The sequence below is a fragment of the Mya arenaria genome, chromosome 5, assembly GCF_026914265.1.
Source record: "Mya arenaria isolate MELC-2E11 chromosome 5, ASM2691426v1".
NCBI classification, from domain to species: domain Eukaryota; kingdom Metazoa; phylum Mollusca; class Bivalvia; order Myida; family Myidae; genus Mya; species Mya arenaria.
Genome location: NC_069126.1, coordinates 33,013,832 through 33,029,968, shown reverse-complemented (window position 1 = coordinate 33,029,968; position 16,137 = coordinate 33,013,832). Strand labels below are relative to the sequence as shown.

General features: G+C 36.7%; 2 protein-coding genes across 5 annotated transcripts in view; one reads left to right on the top strand and one right to left on the bottom strand.

The window, feature by feature from the left end:
* The window catches only part of LOC128234524 (protein CDV3 homolog), a 44,662-nt gene extending 34,657 nt beyond the window's left edge, over positions 1-10,005 (top strand). For 2 of the 4 annotated variants that reach the window (XM_052948785.1, XM_052948783.1), the window contains exons 2-5: positions 2,319-2,395; positions 3,391-3,542; positions 6,080-6,311; positions 7,730-10,005. In XM_052948785.1, the coding sequence (XP_052804745.1) occupies positions 2,319-2,395; positions 3,391-3,542; positions 6,080-6,311; positions 7,730-7,841 (573 nt within the window). In that variant the 3' untranslated portion in view covers positions 7,842-10,005. The remainder of the gene's footprint in view (positions 1-2,318; positions 2,396-3,390; positions 3,543-6,079; positions 6,312-7,729) is intronic. The other 2 variants (XM_052948786.1, XM_052948784.1) reach the window with 1 other exon arrangement.
* Positions 10,006-13,976: 3,971 nt separating this feature from the next.
* On the bottom strand, positions 13,977-15,099 carry LOC128235629 (uncharacterized). The gene is made up of 2 exons (XM_052950433.1): positions 14,808-15,099; positions 13,977-14,425 (listed from the first exon to the last, which is right to left on the bottom strand). Exons 1-2 carry the CDS (start codon positions 15,097-15,099, stop codon positions 13,977-13,979), a joined length of 741 nt encoding a protein of 246 aa, XP_052806393.1.
* Positions 15,100-16,137: the final 1,038 nt, after the last annotated feature.

Below are 16,137 nucleotides of genomic sequence, written 5' to 3'. Positions count from 1 at the left end.
AGTATATCATAATAAGTGAAGCAGCGGCTTAATATGTATAACTGTTTTTTTAAACATGTTTTCCACATGTTATTGTTGTAAAATACAAAAATATTTGGTAGATTCTAATTTCATCAGATATCTCATACGTTCATACTTATTGATAGATGGAATTTAAAGAAAATATTTGGAAAATACAAAATTTTGATTATATTTTTTTCGGCAAGGTGGTTCCTAGTCTAAAATAATAGACATGTTTTACGGGATTCTTCAAATCCCTAACGTCTAAACCGATTTTGTTTTTGAAAATTTTTGAAATTGTATTTAGTGGGGGGGGGGGGGGGTCTGAATAAAAGTAAAGAGAGATTAAATCAAATCTTGATATTTGGTTGTGATGCTTATTTTCCTTTTGTTTATTTTATAACAGTTGGACACATCCAACCAAGAAAAACTAAATATGATATTAGTGGGATATCACAAAACTTATAGAAATAAGGGGCTAAAAAGCAAAATTTAAGTTGATGTCCCTGAATACTGTATACAACTTTGTGACAGATAAAAATTTGTTCTTACTGGATTTTAGTCTTTACCTGCAATTTCCTGTGAAGAAAGTTGTCTGAGTCTATGACCTTACTTGATAGAGAGCCTTACAGGGAACAATTCTTTTTTGTATAAAAAAATTGACTCAAATATGAAATAACATTTCAAGAATTAACGTAAAAATGCCGTCTCCGAGGCCTAGTGGTTAAGGCGTCCGCGTACGGGAGGTCGTGGGTTTGACCCCTGACCGCGTCATACAGAAGATGTTAAAAGTTGTTACAAGTAGTTCCCTTACCAAGCGTTAGGCATTTAAAGGGTAGTGCTTGGAAAAGTGGTGTACTCAGTACTGGTTTAGCCCATGAAAGTTGTACCCTGTGTATCGGTGCTTTACACCAAGCACGTAAAAGAACCAAGGGGTCTCTTCAAAAAGAGCTAGGGTATTGCACCCTGACTTCCATGTATCAACCACTGTCTCTTCTGCGCGCTGTCCCTTCAGCAAAAACAAAGGACTGTTGGAAATAATTGCTTGCACTTCCATGGGTTATCCTTAACCACAAGGTCTAAAGAAGTACATACACACAATGATTAGACATTTGGATGAACAAGCCCGAATTCTTATTCTATTGCTTGGCTTCCAATTTTTTAACAAGCCCTTATATATAAAATTCAGAATTTGAGCAAGCCCGGAAGACAATTTACCAGTGCAGGGCTTGCGGGCTTGTGCTAATTTCGACCACTGACAATGAATAAAAAATACACAAACACATTGTGTTTTTTTATATTTTTTTTATCCAAACGCATCACATTATGCTTTCATCAGTAGATAAATAAATTATGAACAATCAGAATTGAAGTGACGGCAATGTAAACCACTGTTTAGCTGCAAAGCAAATGAAGTTGATATAAACAGAAATATTATAAAGACAAAAACATATGTACATAAATGTAAAATTTAAAAATAAAGTGTAAATGAATATAATGCCCACAAAAACTTTTTTACTTCTCTTTCCTGCAATCTTCCTTTCTTCCGCATGCTGTTTTTGTTTTATTGTTGTATAGATCTTGTAAAATTATGTTTGGTTAAGAGAAAAAATGTATAACATGTTTCTTAAGAATAACTGCTGTTGTCTGAAATGGATTTTTTTGTCTGGATTTAAAGTCAAAAGCAATAAAAAGATCTTTGGCAGGGCTTTTTCAGCAAAATATGAGCATATGTGATAATGTCTTGGGTAATTATAGCGACTTGTCACAAAATTGGAAAAAAACACAACAAAAAATTAAAATGACCAAATAGGAAAATCAGTTTTTGTTCACCTTAAATTCAATAATTTTTTTACATTCATTTGGAGCAATAAGTGCTCAATTTTATAATATTTCTTTAAGCAAACTATCCAAATAAGGTGAAAAAGCCCTGCTGCCTACCTGTAAGATTGAAGTTGCATGTCTTTAGTACAAAATGATGTTCAAATCTTTGGTATAAAATAATGTTCAAATATATGAATCAACTCATTTGATGTACATCTTGGCTCGACATGAAGAAAGGCTTGAGACACCCCATTTATTTGACTGGAGTACCACAGCAAATTTGTTTAAGAATCCACTGGGTTAACCCAAGAACACTTTGCCATTGCTATAATTGTATTGCCCAGGCCAGCTTTGACAAAATGGTGTCCCATGAAGAGGCTTGCTTGATACAATACCAAATATCTAATTTTAATTCAAGTCTTCTACTAATACTAGATTATCTTTATCGTATATGTTTAACTATATATGAATTGGCATTAACTGTTAAATTGCAGGAAGAAGAATGGAATGAGGTTGTGGAAGAACAGGCGAAAGATTACACAGGACTGCGGATAGCAAACCTTCAAGTATCGTAAGTTACCACTAAGTAGTTCTCAAGTTATGATATTACATTGTTAAGGTTTTATCTTTTTGTGAAATGGGAGCAGTGGTTTGCTCACACTTTTCTCACTAATGTGTCTTAGGTTTGTTTAGGTTTTCAGCCTTGGTGTTTGTGAGTTGATTGGAATTTAGCAAGCTAGGCATCGCAGTATATTTCATGTGTTTCCAGCCTGAGGGTACATGGGAAAGTCTGTTATGTGGCCTGCTGTGTGTCCTGAGTGAGAAGCCTGGTTTTGTCCAGGCTGTTACTTTGTCATACAAGGGGTGTTCTGTTATTAGTTAGACCTAAAAAAAAATACATTTGGTTCGGGTTACCCGACCCTACCCGACCCTAACGTTTTATAGTCAGTTTGAAAAAAAATTTTTTTTTTTTTTTGCTTTTCAATATGTAGTTTAAAACCTTAATTGCTTATATAGAAGATAACTTTAACACCATTCTCCAATGATGAAAATGACATTCTTATATAAAGCCTAATAAAAAAAAAAAAATAAAAAAAAAGCCTACCTACCCTACCTATTTTTGAAAAGGATGTAACCCTAACCACACTATTTTTTTTAGGCCTTAGTAGAAAACCTGAATTTTAAGAGGCTGTTTCAGACATTTTCCTGTCAATGTACATGTAAACAAACCTGGAAATGGTCAGTTGTTATAATTCTTTGGATTTTTGTAAAGATGTTAGGATTCGTGCATAAACTTACATCGCTCACTTTTTTACCACATAAAACGATAACTTTGTCAACATAAACAAAATGTGCTGTTAAATAAATAATTAAACATGCTCGAACATAACAAATTGATCAAGCTTACAGCTTTGGACATTGTTCGACCGAACCATCGATCTACTAGTGAATATCTGTCGGTCAGTTGTTATTGTTACCCTGTGTTTATGTATGGTCAGTTGTTATTGTTACCCTGTGTTTATGTATATTTAATACATTTGCAAACTGCATGTTCACATGTTACAGTGAGAAGGGTGAAGATGGTGAGCAGGGTGGGGAAGAGGAGGCAGAGGACGGTGAAGATGATGGAGAGGGCCAGGAGAGAAGGGACCGGGGGAAACAGGGACCCTGGGAAGCAGGAGGACAGCCCCCTGTAGCACATCCACCTGCAGAACCAGGTGGAGTTTATATATGATAGCTAATTATAAGTTAAAGGAGAGGGCCACTGTAAGTTGGAAAGGTTAATCACATGTATTCGGTGTTTCGTACAGGATATATTTAAGGGATGTTGGGCCGAAAACTGTTTGCCTGGAATGGATGTCCCTCCATTTTTACTTTTTTTATGATTTAATTCACCAATGGTGCAATTTGACGTATGTCACAAAGGGAAAGTTAATCACACTCAAAATGATGAAATAATGCAATGACTGCAAAGTGAATAAAATTTAATGACTTCTATAATATGGACATATACAGCCTAGTAATAGGTGAATAAAATCTAATCACACTGTGTCAAAATTTGAAACCGTCAATACATCGATATACATCGATAAACACATGATGACCAAGTCATATTAAAGTTCATATGTTACACAGAAAGCCGCATATTTTTTCCTAGTGCCCAGCACATCACAGCCACATCATGGTCGTACATGGCCTGGCCTGGCTTTCGCTTCATCAGACGCACAAGGTGCATAACGCGCCCTTGCCTGCAAACTGAATTTACAACTGTGGATTAAAATTTGAATGTTTAAATGCAACCCAAATATGTTACTTAAAAGCAAGATCATCTTTTACCTGCGTTCCTTGTGGGCCAGCATGACAAGCAATATGTGCTACTCATTTATTTCCTGCACTAGGGTGCCCCCTTAAAAAACGTGCTAAATATTTGTGCTGAAATAAATGATAGAAAATTAAGGACACTTACCATTAAGGGTGATGATCAGCAAGGAAAAAGAATTATTTCCAGTTGTTGTCTGCCCCAAGTCTCCATTGCTTGAATTGTGTTGGCTTATGTCCATTGGAGGTGGCAGACTTCTGTACATATTTTTATTGAGAAATTGCAATCTAAAGGACCTGAATGGACAGCTTTCGTCTCAAAGTAAAAAAAAAAATGGCCACCCTTCTACTGTTGGTTATTTTTGTGTTGTTTTTTTTTTTTACAGGATTTTCTTCATATCGTATAAGAGTGAAAAAAGAAATTAGTTAAAAGATCAGTCGGCAATTAAATCTAATTCAAAGAGATAGTTTTCCCAGTTTTCAGATATTTAATGATACAGTTTGCTATAATTAATTAATTCAAACTAAGGATGACAACGAGTACTTGGGTACTCGATCAATCAACCGAGTACCAAATCACTACTCGAGTACTCGAAATAAATATTATTTTTTATATAAAATTCACCAAATACACGATTTACAGACGAAAGTATCTGATTTGGCGCGTTTCCAAGACGACAATTTACGGTCCCTCTTATCCCCACTGTGTACACAATTGACCCTAATAAATTAATTGACATTTGTTGTGAGAGTTGCAAACTGTCAACAAAATGCCCTAATTGGCAAATAGCACTAGCGTCAATTAGCGAAGTTTTGATAGCGGTACATCTCCTACATATACTTGTATTGTTTACCTATTAGAGAGTTTTCACCAACTGATGGACGTTGACGAGCGAATTAGTATCGACAGTTACGAGCAATGATTCCTGAATAGGTGTATTTTGCAATGCTTATAACAATTGTTTGATGAATATCTTGATTCAGGAATTATGCATATAATGCGGTAAACAACAATATTTCAGTATGAAAAACTGTCAGTTTAAATATTATTTCGTAGAGTAAACAACTTAACAAATTAATAAATAATTTTCGTTCATTGTAATTCTGAATGTGTTTCATTATGGAGTTATTCCAGATCATTTAGATGCTTGAATATGATTCGAGTTTTACTTTCCATTTATATGAAAGTACATGTGTATGTATAAAATGAAAGAAAAAGGAAAGATTAAAAGCATGAAACAACATTTGTTTTCTGTTTAGGTAAATAATGACATTCTTACTTAAAGATGAAAATGGCAAATATAAGGACCAACGCACAATATACATGTACATGAACGATACATTTATACACAAACTTGTCTTTCCGGAATACCAATTCAAGTTATCCGAGTAATCGAGTACCTGAGTACCCAAGTACTCGATCTGAAGATTGTACTTGAGTACCAATTCTACTACTCATTGCCATCCCTAATTAAAACCCTAACAGAATGCAGCACCGCTAATTAATCATTTAACACCATACACTGGATTTAGCACAAACTTTACAGCCTACCCACAGGTAGAATTAAGATCAGTATCATGAATTATTGCATAACTAATAACCTTTATGAAATATTGCATGCAAGGATTAGGCATGCCAGACCAATTTTAGCATGTTGGGAATCCAGTTTTGCCTTCAAGGGATGTCGGTACCTAATTCCAAGGGGGAAATACTGCATGTATTTACATGTACCTGACATAAGAATATATACATGTGCTGCTATGTTTAGATCAGATTTTATTTGTCTAGCTTTGCTTGTGAAGGGATTTCAGTACCTACACAAGATAAGTTCTGGGGGTAAATACTGAATGTATATACACATAGCTGATTTAAGACTATATATACATGTGCTGCTAAGTGAAGAGCTGATTTTATTTGTCAGTCATACCTTTTCAGCAGCTCCAGCGGTAGAAGACCTGAAGCCCAAGGAAGAGCCAGCAGGGGAGAAGACAGGAGGAAAGTATATGACACCCGCCGCCCGGGCTGCAGCAGCAGCTGGCGGCGTAACTCCAAGCGCAGGACCCACCCTTCCCGGCCACATTAGGAAGAAAAAAGCTGCACCAAACCTGAGGAGTGAGATGGACTTTCCAACACTGGGAGGCAACACAGGGCCATTTCAGTCTGATAGGTGAGACACTGTTTGTGATGAATTTAGCAATATGTGGAGAGATTTCACTGACCATCTACCAATTTTGCTTTTGGTTTTGTATTTGTTGATGTTTATTGGATATAATTACATCTTTTAGTGTGTTTAACGTGATTAATGACATTGTTGTTCACAATTTGATATTGTACTCAACTGCTCATATGTTTAAATAAATCAACTACAGCTGAAACAGTTGGTTTTTTATCTTGTTAGAAATACTGTGGATCACAAGTGTATCTATTTAACTTTCAGAGTAATTAAGATTTGAAAATTAACAATGATGACATAAACAATTAACAACGTTTAAAAGATTGAACAATTACCTAGTTTTTTAGCTCTACTGGCCAAAGGCCAAAAGAGCTTATGCGATGGTAATGTGTACGTAGTATGTGCATCCGTACGGTCGTGCGTCTGTAAACAATTGGTTGTGAACACGATACAGTCTTCAGTTTTGATTGTATCTCGATGTAACTTGAATGTACAGTATCTAGATACCCATTAGAGCTTGGTTCCTATCGAAAAACCAGCCAGATCCGCCCATAAATGCCTAGATTATGGGCCATGAAAGTTTTAAAGAAATGCTTTCTATTTTTAGCTAGGTCTGCATGAGCAAATTCTATTTTTAGCCAAGTTTACATGTACATGTAAATTCAAGTCTAGAGTTAAGGGAAACAATTTGCAAGTCTAGGATTTTGAGAGACAATTTGCTTTTTGCTTCTGCAGTTGATTTTGTGAATTACTCTGCCTTGTTCTTGTTGAAAGCCCAAAGGCCATTTTTTAGCTTTAAGTTCTGTAGTTTGCGCATTCATCTTAACAAAATTGGTTGTGAATGCTTAAGTTATGCACCTGGTGTCATTACTGGCCACACCCAGGGTTCACAGGTTTGGTAAACATAAATCTGGAAAGGTTTGAAAATCTTTTTGTGTGTTAGTGCATCCATCTCAGCACAATTGATTGTGAATGTTTGTTCAAATTGATCAATGTTGTCCTAGGATGCCCTTGACTTTGAACTTTTGACCAACTTTTTTTAACTTTTAAAACTACAGAAATTTTAACTATGAGTACAGTTTTGAAAGCATTTTTTTTTGTCAGATGACTTTTACTTGGCACATATTAAAATAGTTCATGCAACTAATCTGCTTACAATACTTTCTGGGCTCAGATGTTGAACCTGCTACGTTTTCAGGTAACCCAAACACAAAACATAAACTATATGTCTGTTGTTTTTTACCCATACATACATGCTGTAGATTGATATGACCACAAAAGCCATGCCAGTAGAGCATAGGCCCTTTTGGGCCTCTTGTTTAAACCAGTATTCCCATAGGCCCATTTCATGCTTCGGTACAAACATCCCTTCAAACTGATTGCTCATTTATATAAATGCTTGCCCTTTTCAGTGATACAAGGAATTTCGAGCAAGTACAGCATGGAGGCCGACAGATGGAGAATGCAGCAAAGATTGCACAACAGGTTTCGCTTGGAAACAAGTTTTCAGCACTACAAGATTGACCTTAGTTTTTCTGAACATGTCTTTGCCATTAATGAAACTGTTTTATGGCTTGTTGCGAACTGGTCTTATCTCTTAGTGAAAATAGTCGAAAGGTCTTCATTTTTGTCGAAAGATTTGTATTTTCAGGTTATATGATACATATATGTTAATCAAATTATCAAGATGCCAGCCTTTTAACGTATCATTGAGTTGTAATTTACAAAAATACAAAATTACAAAAAATTGAAGATTGTGCATGCTGCAAGTCAAGTTCGGTGATATGTTGGCTTAGTTGAGAGCAGAGTATAGTTTGCATTACGTGCATGAAATGGTTACAAATCAACTGCAATAAAAGCATTAAATGTTAAACTATGACAACATGCCAGCTTTATTAGTTTTCAAAAATGTACATCTTGCGGATAAAGGTGTGTTTCTTAACCAGTTTTCAATAATATGCTCTTGTTTTATGCTTATCAGTATAGCCGCTTCATGTCGGAAGGGTTTTTTAGGGATGTGGGAGTTAATACATTTTAAGTTAAATAGATATGTACAAAACTTTTTTGCTTCAAGTGCAGTCATCATATTTAGACTTTCGGATGAACAAGCCTGAATTCTAACACCTGTGTTTGGCATCCAAATTCTTAACGAGCCATGCTTTATGAAATCCGGAATTGGAGAAACCTGTATAGCAGTTTACCAGTGTAGGATTTGCAGACTTGTGCTCATTTCAACTTATGAGAATGTGACATTCTAATTGTGCTTTAAACTGCTTAATAGTGTCAAATTCTTGCTTCCAATTGAATATTTATCTAGCTCACTGAGATTTTGTTTCTTTTATTTTCAATGTTTCCATTGATATTTGATTCCTTTTTTAATTTAAAACATGTAAACTAGGCATAATCTGGAATCTCCGTATTATTTTTGCTCAAGCTGTACTGTGAAAGTGCTATACAATGTGCTATGTTGCTCCTTGAATTGTCGAAGACATGACTCGTCGTTTTTATATCAAAAATTATAACGTAGTTTCTGATTGGTGCACTTAAGTTTGTTCGTTCAAGTTTAAAGGATCGTACAAATGCATGCACAATGTAAAGTACTACAATGTAGTCACCTTTTCACAAATGGTATTAAAATGAATAAGCCTATGTATTTCAATATGATGGCTGGAAATCAAAATTGTATGAACCTTGCCCTATACCTGGCATTTACGGTTTTGTTTATATATATGATTGCATGAATTGGTACTGGTGTTAAATTCTTTGACATTTCTGGGTATGTTTTATGTAATTAACGGCATTACAGTGTGATCTGCAAATTTAAACTTCTTCAGGCTTGATCATTTCAGATTACATATGTTTATTTGCATGTCACGTGATAATATGTGCTGAATGTGGGATAGTGTGAATATTCTATTATGAATTTCAATGTGATCATTCTTAAATACCTCTGTGTTTGCATAAAAAAAAGAAAGACATGGCTGTTTTTTTGGCTGAGTTTTTTAGCACAAATAAGATTCACCTTGCTGAATAAATGCTAATTTTGATGCACAGTGACTCAATATAAGTTTGGTATATATATATATATATATATAAGAAATGACCATAGCGACCTTAAAGATAATTTATTGCAGTCAAATTTTACATAATTATTTGTACAATACATGTAACTGAAACAAATGGATTATGACATGATTATTCCTGCTTACCCATAAAATTGCTACCTCTTGGGAGAACGTCGTATGCGTGTACCTGTATACAGAGTTGGACGGAAAATGTGCAAGCTTAAGCAAGTGAATATATCAACATTCGCAAGTGGTCAAGCTGCCAACTATTTTCATATATTTATTCATTTCATTATTGTTTGCTGTTAATTACTGAAGGTTGCAGTGGTTGTTTCAAAATTTAATGAAATTATCTTTTTGAAGTCAAGTGTAAGTTTATTACAGTTTATGGGGCTGTGAACATTATTGCCCTTCTTGTTTTGAATCAAATTATTGCATCTTGTGTATGAAATGTTTTCAGTTTACTTCACTGAATGATTGATTGAATGTTGAAGTATCACCAATCAATGTACCGGTATAATCATGTGAACTGTTGACATGCTATGATGATATCTGGCAATGATTGTTAAAATATCGTTGAATGGTAAATGATAAATCCATTGGAAATAAAGATGAAACACTTATATATGGTGGATTTTTTGTTTACATTTATCGTAATATAACAATGTTTGGTCTCTATGGGGCCTTATTCATAAAGCATCTTGAGTCATTTTCTAACTTGAGTGGATTTCTTAAAACTTGTTTAGTCAAATTAAAAGAAATGTTCAAGTGTTTTTAACATTAAATAAAAAAATTTTTCACAAATTCTAAGTTTTTATTTCATAGGACTTAAGAGATACTAAAATAAGGAAATTGACTTTAAGAAATGACAAAAGAAGTTTTATGAATACCGTCCCAGGACCATTTCATTAAATGATTTTAGTTGCTACTTAATAATCTTAAATCTATATAAACAGCACAAATGGTAACGACTGGATGGCTCTTCTTTATGTACACTAATATTTGGCAAAATAATGAATATATTATACAGAGATAATACCTTTTGACAACTAAGATCATTGGTTGTTTGGCAAACGTCACAGGGAGAGAAATTGTAGGCAGATGGGCTCGAACTTGGACCCCTCACTTTCAGGGCGAGTGCTCGACCGACTGATACTTATTTACCTTCTCATCACTTGTATAGATATATGTACTGTGACATACTCGCCTGTAAACTAGAAATTTGTCCTTGAATTTAAGGAACACCAGTGCTTAGAAATGCAAGTAATTAACACTGAGAGCGGGTCATGCTGTTAAACAGTGCTGCCACAGTCACTCGGATGCCAATTGTCACAGGGTGAGGAAAATGTGCATCTTTCAACCTTGGATGGATGCATGGCTTACATGGCAAGTGCTCTACCGAATGAACTACCAGACCACTTGCGCACCTTGAAAACCACCTGTACCATGACACAAAGAACAGAACATAAATTATTTGCCTTGTCAGACTAATATTAGCTAATTATCTAGCACTGAATGTAATAGAACCAAGATACTTTAGTATTTATGGAACTTGAGAGGGCAATGCATATTTTAATACAAGTATGTTGTAATACTACCTCTAAAGTTGTGTATTGACCTTGTAATACAATCTCTCTGAAGCTGTATGTTGACCTTGTGATACTACCTCTGAAGCTGAATGTTGACCTTGTGGTACTACCTCTGAAGCTGTATATTGACCTTGTGGTACTACCTATAAAGCTGTATGTTGATCTTGTGATACTACCTCTGAAGCTGTGTTTTGACCTTGTGATACTACCTCTGAACCTGTGTGTTGCTTTGTTATACTACCTCTGAAGCTGAATATTGACCTTGTGGTACTACCTCTGAAGCTGTGTACTGGTCTTGTGGTACTACCTCTGAAGCTGTATATTGACCTTGTTGTAATACCTCTGAAGCTGTGTATTGACCTTGTGATACTACCTCTAAAGCTGTGTATTGACCTTGTGGTACTACCTCTGAAGCTGTGTGTTGCTTTGTTATACTACCTCTGAAGCTGTATATTGACCTTGTGATACTACCTCTGAAGCTGTGTATTGACCTTGTGGTACTACCTCTGAAGCTGTATATTGACCTTGTAGTAGTACCTCTGAAGCTGTGTATTGACCTTGTGATACTACCTCTAAAGCTGTGTTTTGACCTTGTGATACTACCTCTGAAGCTGTGTGTTGACTTTAATATACTACCTCTGAAGCTTAGTATTGGTCTTGTGATACTACCTCAGGAGCTATGTGTTGACTTCGTTATACTACCCCTGAAGCTGTGTATTGGTCTTGTGAAACTACCTCTGAAGGTATGTGTTGACTATGTGATACTACGTCTAAGGCTATGTGTTGACCTTGTGATACTACCTTTGAAGCTGTGTGTTGACCATGTGATGCTTCCTCTGAAGCTGTATATTGACCTTGTGGTGAAAACCTCAGAAGCTGTATATTGACCTTGTGGTACTACCTCTGAAGCAGTACATAAACATTGTGGTACTACCTCTGAAGCTGTATATTGAACTTGTGGTACTACCTCTGATGCAGTATATTAACCTTGTGGTACTTCCTCGAAAGCTGTATATTGACCTTGTGGTACTTCCTCTGAAGTAGTATATTGACCTTGTGGTACTACCTCTGAAGCTGTATGTCGACCTTGTGGTACTATACCTCTGAAGCTAAATATTGACCTTGTGGTACTACCTCTGAAGCTGAATATTGACCTTGTGGTACTACCTCTGAAGCTGTGTATTGACCTTGTGGTACTACATCTGAAGCTGTATATTGACCTTGTTGTAGTACCTCTGAAGCTGTATATTGACCATGTGATACTACATCTAAAGCTGTGTTTTGACCTTGTGATACTACCTCTGAAGCTGTGTGTTGACTTTAATATACTACCTCTGAAGCTTAGTATTGGTCTTGTGATACTACCTCAGAAGCTATGTGTTGACTTCGTTATACTACCCCTGAAGCTGTGTATTGGTCTTGTGAAACTACCTCTGAAGGTATGTGTTGACCATGTGATACTACCTCCAAAGCTATGTGTTGACCTTGTGGTACTACGTCTGAAGCTGTGTTTTGACCTTGCGATACTACTTTGAAGCTGTGAGTTGACTTTGTTATACTACCTCTGAAGCTGTGTATTGGTCTTGTGGTACTACCTCTGAAGCTGTATATTGACCTGTGATACTACCTCTGAAGCTGTGTATTGACCTTGCGATACTACCTCTGAAGGTGTATATTGACCTTGTGGTACTACCTCTGAAGCTGTATGTTGATCTTGTGATACTACCTCTGAAGCTGTGTTTTGACCTTGTGATACTACCTCTGAACCTGTGTGTTGCTTTGTTATACTACCTCTGAAGCTGAATATTGACCTTGTGGTACTACCTCTGAAGCTGTGTACTGGTCTTGTGGTACTACCTCTGAAGCTGTATATTGACCTTGTTGTAATACCTCTGAAGCTGTATATTGACCTTGTGATACTACCTCTGAAGCTGTGTATTGACCTTGTGGTACTACCTCTGAAGCTGTATATTGACATTGTAGTAGTACCTCTGAAGCTGTGTATTGACCTTGTGATACTACCTCTAAAGCTGTGTTTTGACCTTGTGATACTACCTCTGAAGCTGTGTGTTGACTTTAATATACTACCTCTGAAGCTTAGTATTGGTCTTGTGATACTACCTCAGAAGCTATGTGTTGATTTCGTTATACTACCCCTGAAGCTGTGTATTGGTCTTGTGAAACTACTTCTGAAGGTATGTGTTGACTATGTGATACTACGTCTAAGGCTATGTGTTGACCTTGTGATTCTACGTCTGAAGCTGTGTTTTGACCTTGCGATATTACCTTTGAAGCTGTGTGTTGACCATGTGATGCTTCCTCTGAAGCTGTATATTGACCTTGTGGTGAAAACCTCAGAAGCTGTATATTGACCTTGTGGTACTACCTCTGAAGCAGTACATAAACATTGTGGTACTACCTCTGAAGCTGTATATTGAACTTGTGGTACTACCTCTGATGCAGTATATTAACCTTGTGGTTCTTCCTCGAAAGCTGTATATTGACCTTGTGGTACTACCTCTGAAGCTGTATGTCGACCTTGTGGTACTATACCTCTGAAGCTGAATATTGACCTTGTGGTACTACCTCTGAAGCTGAATATTGACCTTGTGGTACTACCTCTGAAGCTGTGTATTGACCTTGTGGTACTACATCTGAAGCTTTATATTGACCTTGTTGTAGTACCTCTGAAGCTGTATATTGACCATGTGATACTACATCTAAAGCTGTGTTTTGACCTTGTGATACTACCTCTGAAGCTGTGTGTTGACTTTAATATACTACCTCTGAAGCTTAGTATTGGTCTTGTGATACTACCTCAGAAGCTATGTGTTGACTTCGTTATACTACCCCTGAAGCTGTGTATTGGTCTTGTGAAACTACCTCTGAAGGTATGTGTTGACCATGTGATACTACCTCCAAAGCTATGTGTTGACCTTGTGGTACTACGTCTGAAGCTGTGTTTTGACCTTGCGATACTACTTTGAAGCTGTGAGTTGACTTTGTTATACTACCTCTGAAGCTGTGTATTGGTCTTGTGGTACTACCTCTGAAGCTGTGTATTGACCTTGCGATACTACCTCTGAAGCTGTATATTGACCTTGTGATACTATTGCAGAGTGGATTGTGGAGTCAATAGCCGCGTGGTTTGTGGAGTGGATTGTGGAGTCAATAGCCGCGTGGGTTGTGGAGTTGATTGTGGAGTCAATAGCCGCGTTGGTTGTGGAGTTGATTGTGGAGTCAATAGCCGCGTGGGTTGTGGAGTTGATTGTGGAGTCAATAGCCGCGTGGGTTGTGGAGTCAATAGCCGCGTGATTTGTGGAGTGGATTGTGGAGTCAATAGCCGCGTGGGTTGTGGAGTTGATTGTGGAGTCAATATCCGCGTGGGTTGTGGAGTTGATTGTGGAGTCAATAGCCGCGTGGGGTGTGGAGTCAATAGCCGCGTCATTCGGAGCTCCTCGGCCATTTTATCGAAAACAACCTCGGATGTATGCAGGTACATAAGGTGAAGTAGTTCGTAAAATTTTGAATTATAACATTAATTAAATGTAGTGTTTTAGAGTTGTATTTATTGATCTAAGTTTAAGTTGATTGCCATTGAATTGAATTATTGCAAACATAATAAAGAATTCCATGAGTTAAGTCACAAAGTTTAACTGCTAAATAAAATTACTACGCGATCTACTTGCAGCGGACTTAAACGTACCACTTTTTGAGTATGTAAACCGTCCAAATACATCCGAGGTTGTTTTTTTAAAAAAAATGGCCGAGGAGTTCCGAATGTAGCCGCGTGAGTTGTGGAGTGGAATGTGGAGTCATAGCCACAAGGGTTGAACAATGAACAGCAGCATCTGCTATTGAGACGGCTGCGGTGTTGATCATGGAGACAACTGCAGCTTGCGTTGTGAAGTCATCTATAGCGTAGCATGTTGAGTGAATTACGGCGTGTATTATGAAGTGAACTGCAGCGTGGTCGGTGAAGGCCGGAATTGCAGCGTGTGTTGTGGAGGGAATTAATTGCAGCGTGGGTAGAGGTTTGAGCTGCAGGGTGAATAAAGGATAGGCTCGGTTTGATAATACTAATGATGATGATGATGAGTAGGAGGGTGAAGAGGAGGATAACGCCATGATTAAGATACAATCATGTATACTACAAGTAAATAGGTTTTTAGATAATTATGAGATGCAACCATTTTTTTACATAAATGTTGTATAGAGATACCCTTTTCTCGGTCTAATTTCACCAGGCACTTAACAGTATAAATGTTTGCATACTCATTCTCACAGGGGCAGGTTGCGTTGTTTTGACACACCACGCCCCCGTCCGTTTTTTTTTATCATTTTTTTTATCAAATTTTAGTATGAATATGATGTGGTAACTGTAACTTGTGAAAGTTGGCAAAAAAAAATATTTTTTTAATTTTTTTATTTTATTATCTTTGTAAAGAGTAAAGGGTGACGACTTGACCCTGAATTTCCATGTATTTGCCGACATGACCCTGTTTAAGAGGCCATAACTTTATCAAATCTTAACCAAACTCTACATTTTTGGTCTTTCCTTGTAGAGTTAGTGTCAATCTTAAGAAAATGTACAGTTTTAACGAAAACAAATGCAATTTCAAACCCGAATTTCCTAAAACATGTTACTCGACGAACCAACTACCCGCAATTTTCACCGAAATTTTCCAGACTAAAATGCATACATCATGCAGTTACCACATCATATTCTTACTAAAATTTAATAAATAAAAAAAATGATAAAAAAACAAAAAAAAAAAACAAAAAAAAGGACGGGGGCGTGGTGTGTCAAAACAACACAACCTGCCCCTGTGCTCATTCTGACACATGTCAATTTGTAAAATAAGCATACAGTATGGACCCCCTGTGACTCGGAGTCTGAGAGGTCGCGCCGCACAGTGCTTTATATACTGTACTGTATAGGAATTACGGACATTACGGACCATTGACATTACGAATCAGACATAGCGCCCCCATCCTCAACCTCATCTCAACACTCCTCGAAGCAACTATTGAAAAATATTTAATGAACAAGTAAAAACATCGTATGCTCAACACAATCTTTGAAATCTAACAATCCCGTAGGAATTGGCAAAATAATAGTTGAAGTTAACCTTCAAGCACATGATAATCATGTGACATGTCAAA

Coding starts and splice junctions, on each gene's coding strand:
- LOC128235629 (XM_052950433.1), bottom strand. CDS start 15,099: ATGGCGTTATCCTCCTCTTCACCCTCCTACTCATCATCATCATCATTA. Junction 14,426..14,807: donor AGCAGATGCTGCTGTTCATT/GTTCAACCCTTG, acceptor ATGGCCGAGGAG/CTCCGAATGACGCGGCTATT.